This window comes from Glycine soja, chromosome 10, assembly GCF_004193775.1.
Source record: "Glycine soja cultivar W05 chromosome 10, ASM419377v2, whole genome shotgun sequence".
NCBI classification, from domain to species: domain Eukaryota; kingdom Viridiplantae; phylum Streptophyta; class Magnoliopsida; order Fabales; family Fabaceae; genus Glycine; species Glycine soja.
Window position 1 is genome coordinate 51,120,800 of NC_041011.1, and position 27,275 is coordinate 51,148,074.

Sequence of the window (27,275 nt, forward strand, 5' to 3'; positions counted from 1 at the left end):
AGTCTCACATTGGGTCGGGGGCCCAGTAAAGCCACTTTGGCCTTGCAACTGACAATTTTCCTTATACCTAAAAGCAGAGAGAATTGGAGTTGCCTAGCTCACATCACTGGTTCTACAAGTAATAAAATCTTATGCCATGTTGGATTTATCTAGTGGGTTTTTAATTTTATTTTTAAATGACTACTTCATTCAAGAGGAAGAGGCAAAAGGTCCCTATGGACACAATAGAGGAATCCAAAACCTTTCCAACACTTGGAAAGCAAGACTAGCTAAAGAGTCTGCTGTTTTATTCACAATCCTAGCTAAGGAACATAAGACAAACAATTTGGAAACATTTACAATCACCCACCTCCGCTTACTCATTTTCATCTTCTTCACCTGCAAGCTCAGATTGATTTTATGGACTTTCCACTTCATTAATTTGACTAAATCATTGTCTATTATAAAAATAAACAAGCATTCAAAATAATAATTATATTCTTAATTTTCCATATCTAACATATAACTTCATTACCTATTAACAAGTACATCTTTATAAATTTTTTCACTAAATAATCCAATCGCAAATTACCTTAGATAATTTTTGCGTGATTCTTTTAAAATTTTTCAATTTTATATATCATTCAAAGTTTAATTTTTTTTTATACATCATCTATATATATTTTTTTTCATTTTCTTGAATTAAAAAAGTAAAATAAAAAAAGACGAAAGATCTGGTTTGATCACCGATGGGGGCCTCACTATACACTAGTTGCAGGTTGGGGGGGGGGGGGGGGGTGTCCAAGGATTTAGTTTGTCAAATTTGACCTTCATACATAGAAGCTTTCAATTTGGCTAAGGTTTTGATTCATGAAGCAATGGTGAGTGATAGTTTTTAATTTTTATAAATATCTAAATCAAAATCGAATAACTTCATTTTCTTAAAAAATTTATAAATCAAAATAAAATGTTTTCTGATCTATTATAATAAATAAATAATTTTTGGTCAACATCGCAAATTAGTTGTAAGACATCAAGTTAGATTTTATTTCGGGCCCATTGCGTGGGCGCGAAGCCCAAGCGAATGCAGATATAAAACACGAATTGAGGCCGTAAACGTCAACGTAAGGGGAATTACTTCCTGCACCTATAAGAAAAGTAAAAGGGCAAAAATACCCTAATTATCCCTTCCCCGCGCCTCCCTATACTTCATCCCTGAGAAGCCCCCTCGCTGTTACAGTTCACGTCATGTGGCAGATTTGAGGTCAGAGAAGGAGAAGAGGAACCGTGCGAACTTGGCACCGTGAAGGACTTCATCATTTCAACGCTTCATTGTTTCTGACTTGGACAGAGGAATAGTTAATCCGTATTGTTTTTCATCTTATTGAAAACTTGAAATTGTAACTGGAATTCATTCTGTATATTATTTCTGTTTTTATAGTTTCTTATTTAAAAGGAGATAGAGTGGTGCATGTAGACGGTTTTAGGAAAGAGGAAGAAGAAGAAAAAGAAGAAGAAGGTGCAGAGATGGGCAAAAGAGACTAAGGGTATTTTGGGTCTCTTAATTTTCGAAGAGGTGTAGGAAGCAAAAAATGGGATGGAGGAAGCTAATAGGATAGAGAAAACGCTCGTTAAGCCCATAGACTCTCTGCACCAAGAATCTTGACAGTGACACTCTCGCTCAAACGCTAACAACGTTCGCAGATTCTTAATTCTTAAATCTTAATTTCTTACACACACACACACTCTTACTCTTTTATCTATATACCAAAACCATTTGCGTTGTCGCAGTCGCAGTCAAAGGCCAAGGCAAAACCCTAAATTGTCTCACACTTTCGTCGGAATCCGATTTTGGCTTTTTCCGTGACAAGATGCCGGCGAAGGACGACGGCTCCGACAAGGAGAAGTGCCTTGATCTCTTTCTGAAAATCGGCTTAGACGAGCGCACCGCTAAAAACACCGTCGCAAACAACAAAGTCACCGCCAATCTTACTGCAGTCATCTACGAGGTATCCCTAAGCATAGCATGGCGTTTCTCAATTCAACAATCTATCAATCTTTCTATCTTCGGATTCTCTCATTGGATTGTTTACATTTCCTTCATTCCTTCATTATATTGATTGCATGTGTTCTCTGTGATTCTTCCATGATTGTGTCTTAGGCCGGTGTTATTGATGGATGCAGCCGAGCGGTTGGAAATCTTCTTTACACGGTAACATTTCTTTGCATACACATGCGTTTGTGGTACGCTCAGAATTTCTAATGTTTTTTTTTTTTGTTGCATTTTGTATGCTGTAACGGTAACTGAAATACATGTAGTCTATAATACTGATGGTCCGTTTTATTGTCGTTTTCTTTTTTTGTTGACTGTGGACATGGTTGTTGCCGTTGATTTATGGGCAGGTTGCAACGAAGTACCCTGCAAATGCCTTGCCACATCGCCCAACATTGCTACAGTACATTGTCTCGTTAAAGGTTGCCATAGATTTTAGATGAAATTTTAGCATGAATTACTTCCCCTCTTACTAAGATTATTCTCGCAGGTGAAAACAACTGCACAGTTAGATGCAGCATTATCATTTCTTGCTATCACGGGCTCCGAGAATCTTGATTTGAACAAGTTTGAAGAAGCTTGTGGTGTTGGTATGGTAGAAAGAACTCTAGTGATCTAGTCTAGTATAAAATTGGCCTTAAGCTCATTTATTGGTATGGTAGCGGGGAAAAATAACTTTGTTGTCACATAAAGTGTCCTTAATATTCAATCCTTAGTCTGGTTGGTAGTTAATTCCATATGACAGTACTTGTTTGATTTCAAGTTCACTGGATAGATTCAGCTCCTTGTATCTGCTTGTAGTTTTGCTTTATTTCACTTAAATTGGGTTTTAATTAATTTTAAGTTTTGGAGTTCTTTGCTGTCCTAACTAACTTTTAGGCGAGTGACAAGTGTATCTTAAATCTCTTGCATACTTGAGCAGGTGTTGAGGTTTCAACAGAAGATATCAAACAAGCTGTTAATGAAGTTGTGGAGGAGAACAAGGCTACAATTTTGGAGCTACGTTATCGAACAAATGGTAGGTGTTCAGTTTTGGCCTCTGATGGATTTAATAATTCAATTCTCACATACTGTCTAATCATGACTACAAATTTTAAATTGGAATGCACTATGCACCCTTTCAATTTTTATAGACAATTGCATTCTGTGGATGATTAGTTGATTCATTTCTTATGCAATAAGTTTCCCTTTTATATTAAACTAATCTATTCAATGCTGAAGAACATTGATATTTTTTATCTTGCTAGTGGGTGAGTTGCTTGGGCATCTGCGCAAGAGGCTGCCATGGGGTGATGCAAAAGTTGCCAAGGTGACGGCTATGGAAAGAACCTAATTCAATTGGTAGTTGGTTTACTTATTTCAAGTTTTAATACTGTTTAGTTTCTTTGCCCTTTTTTCATATGGCAGCAACTTGTTGATGCAAAACTATATGAACTACTTGGTGATCGGACAGCAGCTGATGATGAAAAGCCTTCTAGAAAGAAGAAGGAGAAACCTGCAAAAGTAGAGGTGAGTGTGTTTCCAGTTATCTTTTTTGCCTTTACTTTTATGACTTCACTTATAGGTTCACAATTCTACTTACATGCTTACATAGGATAAGGCAGCACCTGTTGCTACTCCTGAAAAGTCACCTGAAGAAGACCTTAATCCATTTTTAATATTCCCTAATCCAGAGGAAAATTTCAAGGTATTTACTTTCCTTATTTTAAATTTAATTTGCATTTTCTTTCTATTTTGTTCATTTTGTGGACCCAATGCTTCACTCTGTTAGTATGTAAGGAGTGATTTCCAATGTACTGCTTGCTCATGACATGAGTGTTTCTTATTGAACATTTATTGTTCTTTCAACATTATGAAATTCCATTGATGCCAGTATTCCTCCTTAAGTTTGGAATTTTATTTTTTCATCAAATTGCATCTGCAACATGTCTTGATGATAAGTTGATTTCAGGTGCATACTGAAGTGCCTTTTAGTGATGGTAGTATTTTGAGATGTTGCAATACAAGGGATCTTCTTGACAAACACTTAAAAGCAACAGGTGGAAAAGTCTTGACCCGCTTTCCACCCGAACCTAATGGATATTTGCATATTGGCCATGCAAAAGTATGTATTATGTTTCTCATTGTAATTGTTTATGCCGTTTTTTTTCCAACAATCTATTATTATATTTAATATATTTCAGGCTATGTTTATTGATTTTGGGCTGGCGAAAGACAGGGATGGAGGTTGCTATCTGAGGTGTGTACTTTTTTTCAATTTTTTTTGCTGTATTTATTGTTCACCAGAGTGCCTCTTCTGTCTTTTTTCTGAAAGAGACGGAGGTTGCTCTTGGAACATATAACACTTCGGGATTACCTATGAGTGTCTTTTAGCATCTTGGAATTTGGATTGACCTACCAGATTTAAATTATGGACTTTAAAATGCTTTATGACTAATACATTATGAACTTGTAACAATCTCTCTTGATTTTCTATTAAAAACAAAGTCCTCTCTGGATTTATTCAGCATGTATATACATATCACAATCTCCCTTTGATATCTTTTGTCTAGGATTTTTCTGGTCATTTGTAACAGTACAGGGAAATTCTGTATTGTATAAATGGCCATAGGTTGCAATCTTTATCTTCTGTTCATTACCTAGGACCTTAGAAGTCAATAAAAAAAGATTTTATTAATTCCTAAGAATGACTGCTCACTGCATAGCTGCATTGTTTTGGAGTTTGTAACTTGTCAACTAACTGATGTTTACAAATTTTTAGAAAGCCTTGGGCAGATATACACATGATTAGTGGCACCTCATCTAATTATAGTAACTAGGTTGTAAGGAACGAAATCTGGTTATAGGCTGGTTTTTGTGTGACATTATTTTCTGTGAATAGAAAACCAGGTGGGACTGGGACTCTTGTTCTCTTTTACTAATAACATATTGCTGAATTGTTGGTCCTCTTTACTACTGAACATTTCAGGCACGTAACTGACCTCTCTTTATCAATTAATAGTACTTCTGACCAATGTTGTAACGATTGGCCTGATTTGTCATTTTGTGCATAACTTGTAAAATGTCCATTTTCTTGTTAGGGATTGGTCAGAAACATTCTTAATTTCTAGTTACAATTTTAATCTCTCAAATGGTAATAAATCTATAAGTGACACATTATGCCTATGAATGTGTGACTAATCTACATTCATTTTGTTGCATTGAAATCCTCAAGACTAATCTACACATTATCCCTATATACTTGACATTTTACGACAAAATCAAAGATGTGTTCCTAAAAGTTTTTCATGTTTATTAAATTTCTGTTAAAATTCCTATAAGCCTTCATTAGAACTTTGTAATTGAACATGCACTATAACTTTCTTTGTTCCAAGTTGATGGCTTGTGGCACTTCCAGGTATGATGATACAAATCCTGAAGCAGAAAAGAAAGAGTATATTGATCACATTGAAGAAATTGTTCAGTGGATGGGTTGGAAACCATTCAAGGTATGTTGGTTTGTTTTGTAGCACCTCTTGCCTCATGTGATTGTTCCAACTTAACTATTTAGGTGTTTAACAGCTTTGTGATAATATTTGCAGATTACTTACACAAGTGATTACTTCCAAGAATTGTACGAATTAGCAGTGGAGCTCATAAAAAAGGGTCATGCTTATGTTGATCATCAGGTTGGTATCTAAATATCTGAATAGCTTATTACTACAAATTTTTAACTTGTTTATTTGTGTAAAATGTTTCCTTTGTTCTTCCTTTTGGGTGGATTTATAACCTGTAACAGCCTCTAATTAATTGATTTATTTAAAGCACTAATTCTGAGCCCTTTGGCAATTGGCAGTTTACTCTGAAAATCTCAGTTGCATGGAATTATATTATCAACCCTTGTGTTATAAATTTGTGTCCTCATGCCTAATTGTGAGGACATCTCTTGTGTTATTCTCTTTCTTATTGTGATGTGTGGCTTCACCGCTATTTAGCACTTTTTTATATAATTTTTTTATTGTTCATGTTTTTCTTTTACATTGATATCTTTTCTTTCCTTAAAATCTTAATTACTTTTAAATTTTTATATTTAAATTTTCTTTTTCATCTCAAATATCAGTCACTTGTACTATCAAATTAATTCTTTTAATTTTTTAAATAAACTTTTTTCTCCCTAAATCTAAGCTATTTTAATATGTATGTTGATCTCGTAATTTACATTTTCACCTTTATTTTATACTTTAAAATTTTTCTTAAACTATTGCATAGCATATCCAGAAGAAAATAATTAACGTGGAATGACTTATGGAGGTTGAGATAATTGCATAATGTTATTGAATTTGTATTGGTTGCAAAAAAAATAAACTATTTATTAATGACTTGATTGTAGACACCTGATGAGATAAAGGAGCATAGGGAGAAGAAATTGAACAGTCCTTGGAGAGACAGGCCAATTTCAGAGTCATTGAAGCTCTTTGAGGATATGAAAAATGGCAGTATAGAAGAAGGAAAAGCCACACTTAGAATGAAGCAAGACATGCAGAGTGATAACTACAATATGTATGACCTTATTGCATATAGAATTAAGGCAAGTACTCAACTACATTTTTTTATTGCTCAAATTTCTAGGAAGATAATGATTGATTTCTTATGATGTGAATGCTTTCTGCATTTTAGTTTACCCCACACCCTCATGCTGGAGACAAATGGTGTATCTATCCAAGTTATGATTATGCACATTGCATTGTGGATTCTCTAGAGAATATCACACATTCTGTAAGTTGTCTTTCACTCAATTTCCTCCAGGTGTTGATACAATTTTCTTGCTGGTAACCTTAGTTCTTTTTTATTACCCATTTTATTTGAACCTTCAACAAGACTTTTAATCCTAGTTGCTTAAGCTCTCCAAATTTTATCACTATATATTAATAGTGCTGGTCCATATGATAATGTCCCTTTTTGTAAAGATGGTGATATTTGGATATTTTAAGCTAATACCTAGGCAGCTAGATTCCTAACTTCTCTTTCAGCATTGGTATATGCTTTAAATTTTTGGTGATATTTATAGTTAGATTTTGGAAGATCATTGATTTGGAGTTATTATGTTTTAAAATGTGTGTGGTTCTCCATATAAATTTGTAGTTCAATCTTTTATGTACATATTTTGATTTTTTAAAATATATCAGTCCTACCAGTGTGCATTGCAGAATGTTCTATTCAATAAGCATAATAATGGTCAATGCTTGATGGCTTTGTTCCTTACAAATAGCAATCAGATTCCATTATAATTTTACCTGTTGTGTTGATGTATGCTATGACTGATAACATTGTTTATTGTGATTATCTATATATATTGCTAATTCATGACTATCTCATGCAGCTGTGTACACTTGAATTTGAGACACGTCGTGCATCATACTATTGGTTGTTGCATGCGTTAAGCATTTACCAACCTTATGTATGGGAGTATTCAAGGTTGAATGTCTCTAACACAGTTATGTCAAAGCGTAAGGTGAAGCAACAATTTTGCACAATGTAATAATTTGTTGAGTTCTATTATTATGCTTACAATTTGCCATTCCCTAACTACATATTATTCTTTGTTAAAGCTAAATCGTCTAGTTACAGAGAAGTGGGTTGATGGGTGGGATGATCCTCGTTTGATGACACTAGCTGGTTTGCGGCGTAGAGGCATGACTCCAACTGCAATCAATGCTTTTGTACGAGGAATTGGAATAACTAGAAGGTATGATATGAATTTCTAACTACAGTTGTTTATATAAAAATACTATTTCTAAGTTATTGATGTGGAAAAGTACTTGAAACATCTCACACTTTGGTTCATATTTTATACTAAAAATTGTTCTAAATTTCATTTTAGTTTTATCCTTTCCTAGTTATTACTATGTCAGAAGTAGTATCTATTCGTGTTTGGTAGTGCTTTATTATATTGATCATATCAATTGTTACTTAAGTCTATTTCAATCCCCGATTTTGCAAAGATATTTCAGAATGTGTTTTGACAGTTTTAACAAAACATCTGTGTGATACATGTGATTGACTCCACCTAGTAGAAAAAACTGAACTGGTAATTGAACCAGTGAGAGCACTGCTTCACGGTTTATTGACCCAACTGCGGTTGAACTGTGATAGAACCAATAGTGCACACTGGTCTTGCATTAACAAATACAGATATATCAGGGTGGAGGTGCATTATTATTTACAATTTTCTTCCTCTTGCTGTAGTGATGGCACTTTGATTTCTGTGGAACGCCTTGAATATCATGTTAGGGAAGAATTGAACAAAACAGCTTCTCGTGCAATGGTTGTCCTACATCCACTCAAGGTATATTTGTTTGTGTTCTTTCTACAGTATACTGTTCTGACTTAATTAGCTAAGACTTATTAATTTTGTCTTGTAAGGTTGTTATTACTAATCTTGAAGCCAACTCAGTAATTGAGGTTGATGCAAAGAAATGGCCTGATGCTCAAGCTGATGATGCTTCTGCTTTCTACAAGGTGAAATTGAACTTGTGAAAACTGGTATCTTTAGGCAGTGTTATGGTTTTAGGAAATCTTGTTGCAGAAACTAGTTGTACCCAACTTTTGTCCTATGATGATTCAATATCTTATTAACTTCATATGATGTTGGTAGGCTTATGTTTGTATGTGTCTTATTTTTTTTGTCATGCATTTGTTCTTAGATTTCATTTTCCAATGTTGTATATATTGAACATTCGGACTTCCGGATGCAAGATTCAAAAGATTATTATGGCCTTGCTCCTGGGAAATCTGTGATACTCAGGTTAGTAGAAGGCACAAATTGATATTGTGAGTGAGAATTTATAGGCCCAATATTCAAAATTTTCATTATTTTGTGCAGATATGCATTTCCTATAAAGTGCACTGAAGTTATTCTAGCTGATGATAATGAGACTATTCTTGAGATTCGAGCAGAGTATGATCCTTCAAAGAAGACCAAGCCTAAGGTTTGCCAACTTTGCTGATTCTGCTGGTTAAAAATAGTCTACAAGAGTTGGTAAGATCAGATTGGTGATCTATGCAATTTTGTTTTTTGTTTTTAGGGGGTTCTCCATTGGGTTGCTCAACCTTCTCCTGGAGTTGATCCATTAAAGGTGGAAGTCAGATTGTTTGAGAGGCTGTTCCTATCAGAGGTTGGCTATCGTTCATGTCTGGGTGGTCTTATATGTGTATATTCTTGTTTGCTAATATTATTTCCCTGTTATGTTTATGTTTAAATCTCTGCAATAGAATCCCGCTGAACTTGACAACTGGCTTGGCGATTTAAACCCAAATTCCAAAGTGATAATTCCCAATGCATATGGTGTGTCTTCCATACAGAATGCAAAAGTTGGGGACAATTTCCAATTTGAAAGATTAGGTACTTTACGTTGACTACTTGTTGTTTCTTCATCTATCTTTGCTTAATATCTCATCCTTATATCTGCTATTCCAGGCTATTTTGTGGTCGACCAGGACTCGACATCAGAAAAACTTGTTTTTAATAGGACTGTCACCTTAAAGGACAGCTATAGCAAAGGTGGAAAATAGGGTTCCTGAATATTGCTTAGAAATAACAAGGTGGGGGACAGGCAGGTCTGGGGTTAATACTTGTTTAAATGGCTACTTATAATGCATAGTTTTTTCTTTGAGGGGGTGGGGGGGTTATGTACAAACACATTTACTGGCCACTTAGCCATGTACATTTTCTCAAGGGATTACTCAATAGTTCCCCAGTTATTTGATTAACTTTTGTTTGGTTGGTTTTGTAGTTTGAAGGTTATATTTGTATACTCTCAATGAAGTAGTAGCAACATTGCTGTTATTTTCCTACGATTTTTGTGAGTGTAAAATTAGTATTGAAGAATCTTTCCCTTTACATAATAAATTAAGTGAAAATCTAGTCTATTTTTTGTTCATGCGACAGGATAATGTTATTTTGATTAGCAGTGATGTGTATCCTAAGTTGAATTAATCTGATTATTAATATTATGTTGAAAAGCTAAAGATGCACTTATTTTGTGACTTTCTTTCTTACATGACATTTAATATGGGACAGAGGAAGTGTTTTTTTTTTTGAAAGGCCAACAAAATTATCATTAATTCATATAAATCTTTACATCTGTTTATGTACAAGATGTACCATGAAACAGTGTATGCATACACCAAAAAAGGCTATGAGTACGCCACAAAAAACAGTCATCATCCCCAAAAGCTATCACCAATCCAAAAAACAGAGTCTTGGGTTCTAACACCATTAGGAAAAGAATATACCTGGTTAGATCCCCCACCCTATATAATACCCATTGCCAAGAAACTACCTTGATGTGTCAAAATATCCAGCGAAGTCAGCATTTTCTATTTGAAAATAATAGCATTTCTACTTAGCCAGACACACCAGCAGGTAGCATGCCATAATATATGCTTCACCCTCCTTGATTTTCTCCCAGGCAATAACCCTCCAAATTGTTTAAACAATTGTCCAAAAGTCTGTGGCATGACCAAATTAACTCCCACCCACGCAATAACCTGACGCCAAATGCTAGCGGTCACCTGACACGCATAGAACAAATGATGGACATCTTCCTCTTCCTCCATTACATAAACTGCATATCCTAGACATGTCTAGAGTTAGAGCCCTTCTTACTAATTGATCACTAGTAGGTAGCCTATTTTGCTATAGACACCATGACAGGACAGAGGAAGTAGTTGTATATGTGCCAATCGATTCTGGCACAAGGAGGAGACTTGCAAAAATAGTTTTTATTTTGTATTACTTGAGGAAAACTATTATGATGAAAAACGTGCACATGATACATCACTTTTGTAATGAAGATCGGATGGTGATTGATCTAATCATCCAATGTACTATTTTAATATGTAAGGAAAACGGACTTTGTACGTGGGTTGGGTACCCCTTATACTCTTGGTTAATCAGAAATTTGTGGATACCTTGAAGTTTGCATCAGGGGATAAAATCAGTACTCCTAATTAATACATTCTTTTTTGGCTGATAAAAACAACAACAAAAAAACATGAATCCATTGTGACTACACTGCAATGATGGCAATCCTTATTTTTTCTTGATAATCATATTATTGTTGTTATAAAATATTCGTCAGTATTACTTGGATCAACGGTGTTCATTATTATTACTACATATAAAATATTATTTAGTAAAAAAACTTAAAATAGAGAAACTCTTCTAAAATTGTGGATAATCAAGTAAGCGTAAATGTCATAATTCTTGGCAACGAAATAAAGACGATAATTATGTTTGTTTTCTTTTTTATATCTATTTTATTTTATGTGAAATTTCTTATTACTTTATAATTGCTTTTCCTTTTTAAATTCATGTCTTATTTTAAGTTAAAATATATTGGAATAATATTAGCCATAAAATCGGGACAAGAGAAATGATAATATTGTTTCATTTTATTCTATTATTCCAATTTTCATTGCCACCAAAATCAATCAGCAAACCGAAAGTTATTATCCTACGCTATCCCTAGGGGCATCTTGAATCGTATACCATCACCTAGAGACTCTGTATATATAGTTGATGTATTGCATTAAGTTTCTATTCAGAGATTCATAATTAATAACTACAGTACGATATGCATCAGTACTTCCCATAAACATGATTTCCATCATGAATCGGTCACCAACTTAAAAACCTTATCCAAATTAATTAGACTTTAAATCTGCTTATTTCATATTCCTAATAAGCTATACTAATTAAGAGAATAATTCTTAAGCTAATTGCTATCTCTTAGTATTTTAATTTTTAAGTGTCTCAAAAAGGTGTGATGTTACAAGTTTAGGAAGATTCAAACCGCCTGATTATTTTTTAGGGCTGCGACTGCGAGATTATATTCCGAGATCCATTGTATTGTTACTGATAAAAAAAAACTTCCCATTCCAGATATTACAATACTTAGTGTTTAGTAGAGTTTATGCTAAAATTATCATATGATTGCACTCAGATGTGATTTTGCAACTATATATTCTCTACCCTGTGATTGGTGAATCAGAATCCTTATCCTCTTTATCACCTCCCCACTCCCCAGTGAGCCTTTAGCATAAAGGCTGGGCTACATCAGCTCCCATACCAAATACGGATGTAAGAATGTTATTTATTAGCATTGCAATTTTCATTCACAAATAAAAAAAAAAGTTATTCTTATAGGGAAATAAAGGATGACTTAGTGTCATTCCCTTCAATGGGACTCATCTCCATATACCCGATATAATGAAAATGTTCACTACTTGTCATACCATTCTCAATCTTTTACTTTTAGTAAGCTCAAATGCTCAATTATTGTTTGTTTAGAATACAGCTTAGAAAATCAGGAACACAGTTTTTGAAAAACAAAGACAATTATATCTACAAAAAATAATCAAATCGATCGATGTGGGGTAAGTGGTTTTTGTACTTATGGGCTGCGATAACCAATCAAAGTAAACAAGATCAGTCTTCCTAAACAAAGGAAAGGAAAGTAAAAGGGTCTCAGTCTCATTCTCGATCCCTATTATGGAGTTTGGTCTAGTCACGCTTACATTTGATAGAGAGAGGGTTGATTTGATTTGATTGCAAGTAAGGGAGAATGAGTATTATTTATCTATCTATATCCATCTACCATTCTAATCTCTGGCTTTCAAAGGTTCCAATTCCCATTCCCATGAATAATTAGCACAGAGAGAGCACATGCTTCGGTGCCACCTTTCCAATCTAAAACCAACTAGATTCGCCAGCTTATCCAGCTGACACATGTTATCGCATATATATGCTGCCATTCACTTCCTCTACGATAGTATTTACCAGTAATTTAAGACCACTAATTCAAAAATCAGAAACAAAATCTATATATAACATTTAATGTTATCAATTATAATTTTTATTGTCATTTATAATCAAAATCATTATTCTAAGGTAAAACAAAAGAGGGGTATAGAATGATGCTGTAGACTCAATAAGTGGCTCCAAATTTTAGCACGTTGGGGAAAGAATCATGCACAAGCAAGAACAGTTGGCAGCTTTATTTTAATACAGATCACATGTATTTTTTGTTTATGAAAGATAATCTTATTCAAATTAAATAAAATTATGATAAATAATGAAATTAGATTAAATGTATTTTTCTATTATGATATATAATCTTATTTGAAATGAATAAAATTATGATGAATAAAAAAAAATTATTTTAAATATTTACTGTATATTAGTGGTTTGTTGGCGATGCGTTATTGTTGCATGAATAAAATGTGAGTCATTTATTTCTTTGGCCATTTGTTTTTGACCGTGCCCTTTATTTTCTCACGAAGACTTTGAAAACTGCACAGTAAATGTAAAGAGCAATAGCTGTGGTTGAATGGTGTGAGGGATGTTTCTTTTCTTGATTCGTGGAACAGAAAAAATAAAATTGAACGTAGCAGACAAGAACTTTATAAGGAGTCCTTATCTGAGGTTGAACGTAGAAACCGCTGTAGCCACGCCCTCTCTCTCTGGCTCCATTATAATTGATATCTTAGTTTAATCGCCAAAGTGTAGCTTCATTCATATGTGTTGCTTTCAAATCATATCAATGCCCTTATTATTGTGTCACTGTCACACATCATGCGCATGCACTAAGTGTTTTCTAAGACCTCAAACTCAATAAAGAGATAGATTCATCGCTGTAATGTGACACTGACACAGCTTTATAATAGCATTTTGTTTTCTTCAGTTGTTGTGAATTAATTGGTGGCACCCCAGCCGTTAATTTAGCAAAGGATAAGGATTTGGTTGAGATTACTGTTTCAAGGTCTTAGAATGAGACTCACTCTGCCTTGGCTCAGTCAAACTGAAAATTGAGCCTTAATTTAACATTTGTAAATATAAATAACACATTACACATGCACGTGCCTTTCAATGATTACTGACCAGCTCCGTCTACTGTAAGCAACTAATTCTTTGAAGAATTGCTATTCAATTTTTTATTATTTTGAGAGGTATTCTCTAGTCTTTATAGCCACTATTCAACATTAGATATGGATACACTTAATTGTCAAAACTTTATTATGAACAATGTTCATGTCTAATATTTGATTGTTTAAAATAAGATTCTCTCGGGTAAAATACACATGAAAAACCAAAAGAAAGTTTCGTCTATTTTTTTAATTAAAGAATTATAAAACAAAAATTATCCAAGATTTTCATTTTTCTAATATGTTTAAAATGACTTTATACAGAGTATGAAGAGAGAACAAAAGCAAGGAAGAGAGGAGAGAAAAAGAACCACGGGGGTGAATAAAACAAAAAAAGAGAAAAAAATAGTAAATATAATTTATATAATGATGGTATAGAATTTAAGACATTTAATTCACAATTTTTGCTATAACTTTTAACAAACTTCAACAATGGGAGATGGTGTGCTTTAAAAAAAATTATAAAGAGAAGAAGAAAACTTAATTTCCAAATATTAAGTTAAAATTAAGTTTTTTAGTTAATTTTAATGATTAGACAATTCATCATAATACAGGAAGAAACAACAATAAATATATTTTTGTATTACGACTCTCTTTGCGAGTGTAATAAATGAAAAATGGGGATGAGGGGACATGACATGAGCATGTCATGGTCTTCAACTTTGTGATTTCCTTTATATATTTGTGTGTTTTAGTCCTCTTAAATTTGATTTAAGTTTTAGTTTTTATTTTATTTTTTATTTTAAATCTTGCAACTTTTAAATTTTAAAAATTTATATATATACTTTAATAATGCAACACAACATATTTAAATACATATTATGCTATTACTAAAAAATAGGGAATATTTTAAAAATATTTTAATAATTTTAAGGATTAAAATTAATATTTTCTTTGAAAGAGAAAAGCCTGATAAAATCATATTTATAGAAATTAAAAAAATGCAAGTTTATATTCTTTTATATATTTAGTTGGTGCCTTTGAAAAAAAATGAAATTTTTAAATTTTCTCTTTATTTTCAAAAAAATATATAGAAAGACATGGAATGCTTTTTTCTGTCTCCTAATTTTAATAATTGGGAATATTTTTGCAGCTAAATTAGAAATTTTTTAATCTAAATAAAAAAAAATATTAAAACATTTATCAAATATATTCTTTGCCCAAATAATTTAAGATTTCAATCTTGATTGATCATTATGAAATAAATCATACTGATCTCATTTGTGTTCAGGAACGTCAACAAAAAATAATCAGCACTTGGACAACAACTTTATACTAAAACTTCTAATATCGTAAGGAAAATAATATTAAAGCGTTTATATCTAAATTACCACTCTATTAAGATTTATATAAATCAAGACCCCTGTACGCGACTACGCGACAGTTTAAAGTAAAGAAAGAAGTGACCCTGCCAAATGGATATTTGATAAGATGATTTATCTTTGAGTATTGAATGCTTTATATTTTCTTTTAAAAAATTATCTTAACATTATAATTATTTTTTTAATCTAAACTTTATCATAATAAATCACAAAATAAATAAAATTTGATAAAAAGAAATATTAAATAAGTTTTAAAATTAATTAAAAAAGTATTCCTATAAGGCACGTCATATCATATATAAGGTATTACAATCAATATCTTCTCCCAAATGAACTAAAATTGAACCAACGCATCAGTTCAAGTAGTAAATATTTTTTTTTTAAAAGTAAAATTTTGAATTCAAGTTTTATAAATAAATAAAAAAGTGTCGAGAAAATTATATTTTTCTCAAATAAGATTAATTTACTTCGACTTAAGTTATTTAAAAATTTAAAGTAATGTTCAAATATGAAAAGTCTTAAATAAAAATATTAATTAAAATTAAAAGGAAAGAAACAATAACTATACTACATAATATATAGGTTAATAGGTGTCCCACTATCCCAAGAAGTAAAATGGGTAAAGACATGCAATAATCAATACCAAAAAAAAGACATGCAATAATTGCATTATAAATAGTTAGATAAAAGTTTATGGTTGAAATTCTGAATTGATGTAACATTCAATGAAACATATTTCTCGAAAAAAAAAATGGTTGTGTTTACATAAACGGTCATTCAAGAAGAAAATGACTTTGCTAAATGATTTTACTGTAGTAGTTATGTTAGCAGTACCTCCCAGACTCGACTTCCTCCGTCGACTTCATCACCATCATCTCCGGCCACAACCACCGCAAGGCCAGCACACCCACGCCTGAGAAATCCTCCTCCACACCTGCAAGACTATTATACGGATATTTGAAGGAAACACGTGAAGTAGCTTGAAGTGTAATAACCGTAAATGGCTCGTGTACGTTAATAATAAGGCACGTGCTAAAATAGTTATAACTGAATCCGTTAGGAAGTTACGATAAGCGATTTCGTGATGTATAAATATCAATGTATCACGTTCATAAAGGATAGCAGAAATATAATAGACATGAGGAGTTTTCCCTTTCTCGAATAAGGGCGTATCTTCCCCCTCTCACGTCCACGTTCACTCTCTCTCCCCATCTCTTCCGGTTAACTCAGTCATCCCTCATCGTGAACCTATCAACTGGTCCGACCTGCCGCCGTCACCATTGCCATGGCTGACCACGCAACCAGGAAGACGACCACCGATCGCCTTGAAGAGGCTATCGTTCGCCTTACCAGCAGCCACACCGCCATCAACGACCGTTATAACGACCTTTCCGGTAAGGTCGACACCATACTTGAGCACCTTCGTTTACATGACTCAGCCAACCACACCCCTTCCACACCGACAAATCTTCCCAAGCATTCGCGCAGCGCAGTCAAAATCGATATACCAAGGTTCGATGGTCGTGATCCTTTGGGATGGATCTTCAAGATCACACAATTATTCCAATATCAGAACACTCCAGAAGATGAGCGCATCACAGTTGCATCACTGTACCTTGACGGTGCCGCCCTAAGCTGGTATCAATGGATGTTCAGCAACGGGTTGATCACGTCTTGGAATGGGTTCCTCGAAGCACTAGAGTCTCGATTCGCTCCAACTTTTTACGAAGACCCAAAGGGAGCCTTATTCAAGCTCACTTAATGTGGAACAGTGAATGAATATCTTACTGAATTCGAGCGTCTAGCTAACCGTGTCACAGGCCTTCCACCCCCGTTCTTACTAAGCTGCTTTGTCTCGGGATTGAATCCAGAACTGAAACGCGAGGTAATGGCTCTCCAACCGATTTCTCTTTTGCAGGCTACAGCGTTAGCCAAGTTGCAGGAGGAGAAATTACGTGATAGGGCCAACCTAGCTCCACGTAATTTTCCCCCATACAAAACCTCCTCTATTCCTCCACCTAGCTCTGCCGGCAAGCCCAAGTCCTCGTTCGTCCAGCGCACACCTGCAGAAATGGCCTTCAGAAGAGAGAAGGGCCTTTGTTATAATTGTGACGAGAAGTGGGGTGCGGTTCATTGTTGCAAGGGAAAAGTAATGCTATTCATTGCTGATGAACAACCCACTCTTCCTGATTCCGAGAACCTGGAGGTCGAAGATGATCGCGTTCCAGCCATAACCAGCAATGAAGCACTTCGGGGTGATGATGATTGCTCACACATCAGTCTCCACGCTCTAGCCGGAGTTCCATCATCGGAAACCTTCCGAATTTACGGCAGCATCAAGAACGCAAAGCTAACGATCCTGGTGGATAGTGGAAGTACCCATAACTTCCTCCAGCCTAGGATAGAACAATTCCTTCATCTTCCAACTGCAGCTACCCAACCACTCCGAGTCATGGTAGGAAATGGAGAAATGCTGACAAGTGATCAGGTTTGTTCGGAGACCCCACTCGTGCTACAGGGCAATCCCTTCATCGTTTCATTTCATCTTCTTCCGATAAGCGGAGCGGATGCCGTGCTGGGTATAGACTGGCTGAGGCAATTGGGCCCAGTCACTACCGACTTCACTAAGTCTATTATGCGGTTCCGATATGCAGATCGTGATATCTCCTTACGTGCAGACGTCGCGATTGGGCCTGAAACAGCTTCAACAACCCAATTAAAACGTCTTATTCAGACGGGCTCGACCTCATAGTTCTATCAGCTGCATGTCATTTCCCCAAACCAACCTGACCCACCTGACTCCCCCCACCATATTCAATCTATAGAACTCTTACTTCGACGATACGCTCATCTCTTTCAACCTCCGACGAAGCTTCCCCCTCCACGACAGGTGGTACACCACATCACCTTGCAACCATCCACGGCCCCGGTAAGTGTTAGACCTTACCGATATCCATATTTTCAGAAGAATGAAATCGAACAGCAGGTTTCCGACCTTCTCTCTGCCGGATTGATAAGACCAAGTACCAGCCCTTACTCCTCACCGGTGTTACTCGTGAAGAAAAAGGATGGTACATGGAGGCTATGTGTCGATTACCGTGCTCTCAACTCAGTTACGGTCCGCGACCATTTTCCCATTCCCACGATAGAGGAGTTACTTGATGAGTTGGGGTGCGCTTCCTGGTTCTCTAAGTTGGATCTCCGGCAAGGATTCCATCAAATCTTGATAGAGGAACATGACGTCGAGAAAACCGCGTTCCGAACGCACAATGGTCACTTTGAGTACCTGGTGATGCCTTTTGGACTTTGTAACGCTCCATCAACATTCCAATCAGCCATGAATCGACTCCTTCAACCATTTCTCCGGCGATTTGCAACCGTGTTCTTCGATGACATACTAATATACAGTGATTCATTGTCATCACATATCCAGCATCTCGAGACAGTCTTTCGTACCCTTCAGCAAAACGAATTCTTCCTCAAACGATCCAAGTGTCTGTTCGCACAAGAGAGCATCGAATACTTAGGCCACATTGTTTCCGGGAAGGGCGTGAAGCCGGAACCATCGAAAATTCAGGCCATGGTACGATGGCCAACTCCCACGACGGCTAAGGAGCTACGCGCATTCCTCGGACTTACGGGATTCTACCGCAAGTTCATCAAGAACTATGCTGCCATGGCGTCTCCTTTGACCAAGCTCTTGTGTACGGATGCCTTTCAGTGGACACCTGAGTCTCAAATTGCCTTCGATCAACTCAAGACTGCCATGACCAGCGCCCCCGTACTGGCTTTACCAAACTTCTCGGACCCATTCGTAATCGAGACCGACGTGTCCGGAACAGCCATTGGAGCTGTGCTCATGCAACATGGTCACCCTTTGGCGTATTTCAGTAAGAATCTTGGCCCACGTTTACTTCATGCTTCCACGTACATACGTGAATTACACGCCATTGTAGCAGCAGTTCGGAGATGGCGGCAATACCTACTCGATCGTCCTTTCACGATCCTAACTGATCACAAAAGCATACGCGAGTTAATGACTCAAGTCATTCAAACTCCGGAACAACATTATTACCTTTCGAAGCTACTCGGGTATGATTATTCCATACAATACAAGCCTGGTGCATCTAACGTAGTGGCTGATGCGCTTTCGAGAACGCCGGCCACCGACGGGGAGCTACTCATCCTCTCCATTCCTCAGCTTGACTTCCTTCAAGATATCAAGCATTCATTAACCACCAACCTGGAGTTTCAGACACTCGCAAAGGCAATTCAGAATGACCCTACATCACATTCCGACTACACCCTTTGTGATGGGCTGATCTTATTCAAGGGGCGAATCTGGCTTAATAACGGAAATCCTTCTATTCCTAGCTTATTACTTGAACACCATGCAACCCCTTTGGGCGGCCACTTGGGTATCACAAAGACCATACATCGAATCACCGCTAGTTTCTTCTGGCAGAGTTTGCGCGAAGACGTCAAACGCTTCATCAAAGAGTGCACCACTTGTCAGCAAAATAAGAACCTCCATAGACGACCTTCGGGCTTGCTCCAACCATTGCCGATACCGACGAACGTCTGGGAAGACCTGTCTATGGATTTTATTACGCACTTTCCTTTATCCCATGGTTTCACTGTCATTTTGGTAGTAGTAGATCGATACTCTAAGGGGATTCATTTGGGTGCATTACCAACGGGGTTCACTGCGTTCAAGGTTGCTGCCTTATTCATGGAACTAGTCTACAAATTACATGGGTTCCCGAAGAGCATTGTCTCGGACCGTGACCCTATTTTTGTAAGCAACTTCTGGAGAGAACTGTTCCGTCTGAGTGGTACGCGCTTGCGGCTGAGTACTGCCTATCACCCGCAGTCCGACGGCCAGACCGAAGTCATCAACCGCGTCCTGGAGCAGTACCTCCGCTGCTTCGTCCGTGATCGTCCTTCATCATGGTTCCCATACTTAGCCCTCGCGGAGTGGAGTTACAACACCTCACGACACTCGGGCTCGGGTCTCATACCGTTTGAAATCACGTATGGTAAGCCCCCTCCGACCATCGTAGACTACATCAATGGCGCAACCAAGAATGAGGCGGTCAACGCAAGACTGATTGACCGGCAAGCATTGCACTCAGAGCTCCAACGAAGATTGCAGAAGGCTCAAGAACTAATGAAAAAGCATGCGGACGCAAAACGCGAGGATATCACCTTTGAGGAAGGACAGTGGGTATACGTTAAGTTGAAATCGGGTCGCCAAATTTCCGTCGCAGGCCCACGTCATCCTAAGCTTTCCAAGCGGTTTTTTGGACCCTTTCAGGTCGTCGAACAGGAAGGGTTGCATATCGCCTTCAACTACCTCCGGAATCACGGATCCACCCAGTCTTTCATAGTTCTCTTCTCCGCGCCCACTACGGCGACCCCCCTGCACACGGCGGTGATTGGCCTCTGCAGACCCAGGATCAGCAACCCCTGCGCAAACCACTTTGCTTCCTTAGCTCGCGTCTCGATTCAACCACCACTCCACCTACTCGATGGGTCCTCACTCAGTGGGAGGGTGAGCCGCCAGAAGACACCACTTGGGAGCTCTGGGACGAGTTGCGCGATGTCTACCACCTTGAGGACAAGGTGGATTTTTGGGAGGGTGGTAATGTTAGCAGTACCTCCCAGACTCGACTTCCTCCGTCGACTTCATCACCATCATCTCCGGCCACAACCACCGCAAGGCCAGCACACCCACGCCTGAGAAATCCTCCTCCACACCTGCAAGACTATTATACGAATATTTGAAGGAAACACGTGAAGTAGCTTGAAGTGTAATAACCGTAAATGGCTCGTGTACGTTAATAATAAGGCACGTGCTAAAATAGTTATAACTGAATCCGTTAGGAAGTTACGATAAGCGATTTCGTGATGTATAAATATCAATGTATCACATTCATAAAGGATAGCAGAAATATAATAGACATGAGGAGTTTTCCCTTTCTCGAATAAGGGCGTATCTTCCCCCTCTCACGTCCACGTTCACTCTCTCTCCCCATCTCTTCTGGTTAACTCAGTCATCCCTCATCGTGAACCTATCAAGTTATTAACAAGTAAATAAATATTTCACACAAATGTTATGATAATAAAAAAAGTAAATAACCTTTTTAAGTGTACTTGGCTTTCTTTTAGAAGCAAGTATTTGGGTTTATTTTAGTTTTAGTTTTCAGTTAATATATATTTATTTGTAATTATATCTTCTTCTTTATTTCTTAAAAGTTTACAAAGAAAATTATAAAATAACAATTTTATTTGCAATTTATTGAAATAAAAAAGAAAATTGAAAACAAAATAATAATTTTATAATTTTGTTCAAAATATATCAACCAAAACAAAATAAAACAAACCAAACCCTCTACCTTCCCATATATCCAAAATGCCAAAATATTTTCAACCTGTGATGCTATCAAATTATTGTACCAAATATTTTCAAGAGAAATGATTGTTAAAAAAGAATAATTCACGAATAATGCGAGAATAGTTACTCTATGGATCCATCAATTCAAGCGAATTTGATGCTATACTTATTTCTTAAATAAAAAAATTTAAGGCTCAAAGAATTTTATCCTCATTTAATGAAATTTTACCTCTCACTTACACTAACAGTAACTTAAAATTTGTATCACCAAAGTCATGTTTTTGAAAGGCACATTCCTATCATGTATTATCGATGAAACATTCTTATAACATACAGCTCTCCCTATTTTTTTCCTAATCTGTAATTAAAAGAAGAAATATTACACAGGAGACTGACACTGTTTGCCACACATGCTTCGTACAATTTTTATTCGTCTGTAAAGTAGTTTTTGTGAAAGCCTTATGTGCAAACTAATTGGCGATGAGCTAAGCTTTTTAACCAAGAAAAGCGGGTTCTTTCATTGAAGGTATTTTTGAATCTATAGAAATCACTTTTTATCCAAAAGTTCAAATTCCTGATGACATTTATTTGGTTCATGTGAATGACATACAGCCAAGAATATTTCTTAGTCAATTTCTTCATTGACAAGATTTGAGAAATGTGCGATCACTGCAAAATATTCCCAAGGTTGAGAGTTCAAATGAAATATTTGGTAAAATATTATCCTCTTCCCTGCTTATGATTGCAGCAAGAAGACAAGGGAGCTGGTAGAGTGGTAGACTAGTCAAGTAGTTTAGAGTTCTTACCGAAGGCACTTGCTTGTTATGCACCATTATCTACAATTCTTAGTAACTTTTCAAGAATCAAAATGATGAGCTTGTACTAATAACACATAGGGTACTCATCAGTTTAATGAGTGAACCCCACTACTTATTACAAGTGGCTAGCTGCTCTTGGAGATATGAAGACAAGTAGCATTCTTCACAATCTTTAGAGATCGTTATTTATGTCATACTTATTTTGCAAGTGTCACTCCATCACAAGATGTGACTTCACTATTCTTTACTTTTTTCTTTCTTTTGAGGGCTCAAACAGAAAAAAAAATCTCATTTACATGAAATAGATATAGATATCCAGGAACAAAAAGAGGATAAAATAAAAACGAATTATGTTCAAAATGCCACTTATAACAGCCAAGATACACTGTCTTGGTCAAATTACAACTTTTCCAACTTCTAATAAATCTGAAACAGGGGAACTCTAATACCATCTCCTGCATTTTCTATTTAAAATACTATATTTCAAGAGGTTCATATCAAATAACCTTACACTTAGTACTAATTTCTACCTATGAGAATGTATACTCACACTAAGAATCAGTATAGCATAAGAATCTTCAAACTTTTTTTTCTTTCGATAATATAACATCCCACGATGAAAAGAGCTTGAGATGCATGCCTTCTCTTGCCAACACTGTCACATAGCCTCCATGTTCCATAAAGTAGAATCCCCCATGCTGTCTAGCATCCATCCATTTCCTGCTGTCTGAAAATCAAACTGTGGGAAGTCGTAAGTATCCATTGCTGAAAGGGGATCCATGTTTATGCCTTCCATGCCATAGTTATTGGTATCAACATAGCAATTGTCCTGGATTGGATAACTGCAAACATTGTTCTCAAACACATTTGAAGGACTTTTGGGGTGTTCAGAAATTTCAAGTAGCTGTGAAAATTGGAAGGAATCTGGGGATGGATTGATGGGGTTGGACATAGTATTAAAATGATTTGCATCATCCATAATAAATTCCCTTTGTGGAGGAGATGAGGAAGAAGACATAGAAGGATTAATATTGAAGCTGCTTGACATTGAACTCATAGAAGCTTCTCCGGAATTCCCTAAATTCATCATGTTTGTCATGGAAGAGTGATGAGGGCTTGGAGAATTGCTCTGTTCCATCTTTTGGAGCAATCTTGGCATCCAAAAACACTTGACAGCATCAATGAATCTCTTGCTACCAGATTCAATGTTAAGTTGGCGTGCCTGTTTCTGTATCCTTGTTCTCCAATAGTTCTTGATCTCATTGTCTGTTCTTCCTGGCAGATGCTGAGCAATTTTTGACCACCTATTCCCCAAATGAACAACAACAAAAGCATGTCAAACTCAAACTCATTGTGGTTCACAAGGCATTTTTTGAGTGCATAAATATTTAAATACTCATTTTATGGACAGATCATTGATTAATAATTACCTGTTACCCCACTTGGAATGGAGTTCAAGGATCAAGAGTTGCTCCTGTGGAGTGAGGTTCCCTCTCTTAATGTCTGGTTTCAAATAATTCAGCCATCTAAGTCTGCAACTTTTTCCAGTCCTCTTCAATCCTGAAATGTTGGAATAATGTTAAAAAAAAAGAGAGTATAAAACAGTGAGAAATGATAATGAAATTATTGCTCTCTTAACTTTAAGAGTGCATGGAATCTGTACCTGCACTTTTGGCTAACATATTCCAACGGCCTTCACCATGACGAGCAATATAGTGTATGAGTAAGCTGTCTTCTTCAAGAGTCCAAGGACCTCTTCTCAGCTCACTCTCTTCTTCATTAGAACTCAAATCTCTCTTTGCAATTGTGGACATGGTTGGTGTTTTTGTGGGGTTCTTTAAGTTATTACAAAGAAAGTATGATATATATGGATCAGAACAATTAGAAATGATGAGTTCGAGTGAGTGTTTCTACAACACCATAGGCCTATATATATATATATACTCCCCACGGAATTTTGTTTAATGGGTTTGGTAGACTATGCTAGGGAACAAGAGGCTATAACGTTATAGCTCGCGGAATAATAAAACCAAAGTTGTGATTATATATTATTATGTGTCCTTTTTCATAATAGGGTTCCACTTATATTATTCCTTAGTTTTGCAAAACACCCTGACAAAGATACTTCCAAGTGTTAACAAAACACACCCTGACGTGTCCATTGAACCCTTATTACCTCCCACTAAACAAACATCAAAGAATCTAAACTGTTAACAAAAGCGGGAATATATTAAGGTTATATATGCTATTAACTATGGGAGTTAACTGAGTTAGGAGTAGTGCAAATCAAGAATTTTCCTCTACTCTCTGGAGAAGATTTTGGAGACTTGACTAATATGTAGATGTTGATTGTGCAAAAATTAGTTGTGGAATAATTTGATTATTAAACAAGGTTCCAGTGCACTTTTTTGCTTTTATAATCGATTCTAGCTTGCAGAAACTAAGAGAAATAAAACACGTTAAAGATTCTTTCATAAGTTTGCATGTGCCCCATGTTAATGACTAAAGAAAAACTCCATAATGTTCTTTTTTAACTTCTAGAGAATCCAGTATCTTTCTTGTCGTAATATATATCTGAACGTGAAACCAATGTTCTAGAAAGAAAGAAAAAGAAAATATTTTCAAGTAAGGGAAATTTAACCTACATTTCCAATGGTGTATATGCTTTTATTTCGGACTAGGGTAACACTTTATACAGAAGTAGAAGCAGCAAAAATACGTCATTTTTTTTTTTTGCCATCTGATTCACCTCTAAATCTATACACAGTTACGCTACTACTCTACAGTCTACACAATGATTGCATTTTTCTTATTCTGTGAGAGTTCTCTGTCAAAAGTTGTCCTTTACATCTCTGTTCAAGTAAGTGGTCTTCATCACTTTTTTTTTTATAATCACAGTTGTTACCATGCTTGTTTTTCCTGCAGAAAAAGACTCTTTAGAAAAGTAACTACACTTCTTTTCCGCTAGCATAATGACTTGCCTATTACGTAATTAACTTTGGGTCTCCTGACTATTGCCGTCGGGAGTTAAAGCTGAAGAAATAAGTGACTATATTTTGATAATTAAAAGTTATAAACATTTAATCAACTATTCATTTTTTATTTATTTTTTATTTTTATTGCATTACATCATTAATCAAATCAATTATTTATTTCTCATATCTTTCTTTCTCTCTCAAGGTGTATACAATTTAAAGATTGTTTAAGGAACATTTTTCAAAGAAATAATAAAGAAATTTGTTTAATTATGTTATACGAGTATATTATAAATCATTGTTGTGTATTAATAATATTTTTTAAGAGTTTAATAGAGATGTATTGTGACTCTAAACCAGTCAAGAGTTATTATTGATGTAACTTTACTATATAAAAAAAAAAGGAAACAACACATTGTATATTATGATTTTTGATTAAATAATATATCAATCTTTTATATTATCAATACATATATTATTTATTTATTTTTAATAAAAAAATAATATATGCACTAACTATGAGAATGATTAAATGATAATATAAAAGTTTTACATTATCATTTAATTAAAAACATTATACATGATAACTGTTCCGGCATGACTTGAGAGGGAGCCTTTATGTGCTTCTCACGAGCTTCAAAGTTCATCTTTGAACAATCCCTAGCTCCAACGGTAATTGATATGTAGATTCCTAGTTGGCACAAGGGAGAAACCATCTAAAAGGATTCTAATGCTTAAGATTCTATGTGACTAATATGAGGTGATTAGGGTTTTTGGCATACTTAAATTGTGTAGCTCTGTATGTTTTTATAACTTTCGTTTTTATAATATGAGTTAAGATAAGATAATTATCTTATTTTTAAAGATAAAGTCATTATATTTAAGTGACTAAGTACTTTAAACTGTTGCTAGTTGATAAAGAGATTATTGTTGTTATCGCTGGAGATTGTATTGAATCTTTCCTATTCCATTGACATTTCTTGCTAGTAACGTACTTGCACTTTCATTATTACTTTTTACATTTTTCATTCATTTTCGAAAACTACATTTTAAAATGGGATTTGGGAAATGTAGAAAACAATAATAAAAATGCAAGAAACAACAACCTTCTCCACATTAACCTGAGAGGATTGGGTTTTGTTATATTTGGACTAGGCCAAGTCTGAAATAATATTTTTTTTTACTTTTATAATAATTAATTAAAAATTATATTTATTGATTTACAACAGAATTTTTTTATACTTAGAATGCATAACTTTATTAAACTGAACGTCGATCCAACCTCCTACCTCCTTCTCCATTTTTATCTTGGAAAGTAGGAAAACAAAATTCAGCATGGTTCAAGTTGAAAAAACAAACACACCCTAAACACCTTTTAGCAAGTTTTCTTAGAAAACTTGTTAATATTGTCGTTAATAGTTTGCTGACCAAATGATAAGTGTGGAAAAGATCTAAACAAGAGAAAAAAATTATTTGAACATTAAATAATTAATATTGTATTTGACATTGTATAATAACAATTATTTTTATATATTCATCACAAAAAAAGAAAAAGAAAAAACAGAAGGTGCCAAAAGATAAAAGGACTTGAAATAAATGAATGGTCCCCGTGGTCTGTTGTCTAAATAATTTTCCATATGAGTAACGTCTTTGACTGAGCAAAACCTAAGTGAAAAGAACAGAACAGTGTAGAGATACAATGTAAGAGCATGCAGACCGGCGGGGAAGAAGCACGTCAGCAACTAAATGTTGGTGAGTAGGGAC

General features: G+C 35.5%; 2 protein-coding genes across 2 annotated transcripts; one reads left to right on the top strand and one right to left on the bottom strand.

Annotated features, from left to right (window-relative positions):
• Nucleotides 1-1,710: 1,710 nt before the first annotated feature.
• On the top strand, nt 1,711-9,940 carry LOC114371276 (glutamine--tRNA ligase-like). Its single transcript, XM_028328755.1, has 23 exons — nt 1,711-1,988; nt 2,141-2,191; nt 2,383-2,454; nt 2,523-2,622; nt 2,955-3,050; nt 3,280-3,341; nt 3,440-3,541; nt 3,627-3,719; nt 3,984-4,136; nt 4,216-4,271; nt 5,430-5,520; nt 5,614-5,700; nt 6,402-6,599; nt 6,689-6,787; nt 7,392-7,523; nt 7,621-7,757; nt 8,258-8,357; nt 8,435-8,530; nt 8,716-8,816; nt 8,895-9,000; nt 9,097-9,186; nt 9,284-9,413; nt 9,489-9,940. The coding sequence occupies exons 1-23, from the start codon at nt 1,851-1,853 to the stop codon at nt 9,581-9,583; spliced, it is 2,385 nt and encodes a 794-aa protein (XP_028184556.1). The 5' UTR covers nt 1,711-1,850; the 3' UTR covers nt 9,584-9,940.
• Nucleotides 9,941-22,977: 13,037 nt separating this feature from the next.
• Nucleotides 22,978-24,482, bottom strand: LOC114370912 (transcription factor MYB62-like). The gene is made up of 3 exons (XM_028328315.1): nt 24,200-24,482; nt 23,967-24,096; nt 22,978-23,840 (listed from the first exon to the last, which is right to left on the bottom strand). Exons 1-3 carry the CDS (start codon nt 24,348-24,350, stop codon nt 23,195-23,197), a joined length of 927 nt encoding a protein of 308 aa, XP_028184116.1. The 5' UTR covers nt 24,351-24,482; the 3' UTR covers nt 22,978-23,194.
• Between the last annotated feature and the right edge of the window lie 2,793 nt (nt 24,483-27,275).

What these genes read in the sequence shown, in the direction of transcription:
- LOC114371276 (XM_028328755.1), top strand. Translation starts at nt 1,851, where the DNA reads ATGCCGGCGAAGGACGACGGCTCCGACAAGGAGAAGTGCCTTGATCTC. An exon ending in GTGATGCAAAAGTTGCCAAG is followed by an intron (nt 3,342 to 3,439) that starts GTGACGGCTATG and finishes TTCATATGGCAG; the next exon opens with CAACTTGTTGATGCAAAACT. An exon ending in TGCATATTGGCCATGCAAAA is followed by an intron (nt 4,137 to 4,215) that starts GTATGTATTATG and finishes AATATATTTCAG; the next exon opens with GCTATGTTTATTGATTTTGG.
- LOC114370912 (XM_028328315.1), bottom strand. Translation starts at nt 24,350, where the DNA reads ATGTCCACAATTGCAAAGAGAGATTTGAGTTCTAATGAAGAAGAGAGT. An exon ending in TATGTTAGCCAAAAGTGCAG is followed by an intron (nt 24,097 to 24,199) that starts GTACAGATTCCA and finishes CCAACATTTCAG; the next exon opens with GATTGAAGAGGACTGGAAAA. An exon ending in CATTCCAAGTGGGGTAACAG is followed by an intron (nt 23,841 to 23,966) that starts GTAATTATTAAT and finishes TTTGGGGAATAG; the next exon opens with GTGGTCAAAAATTGCTCAGC.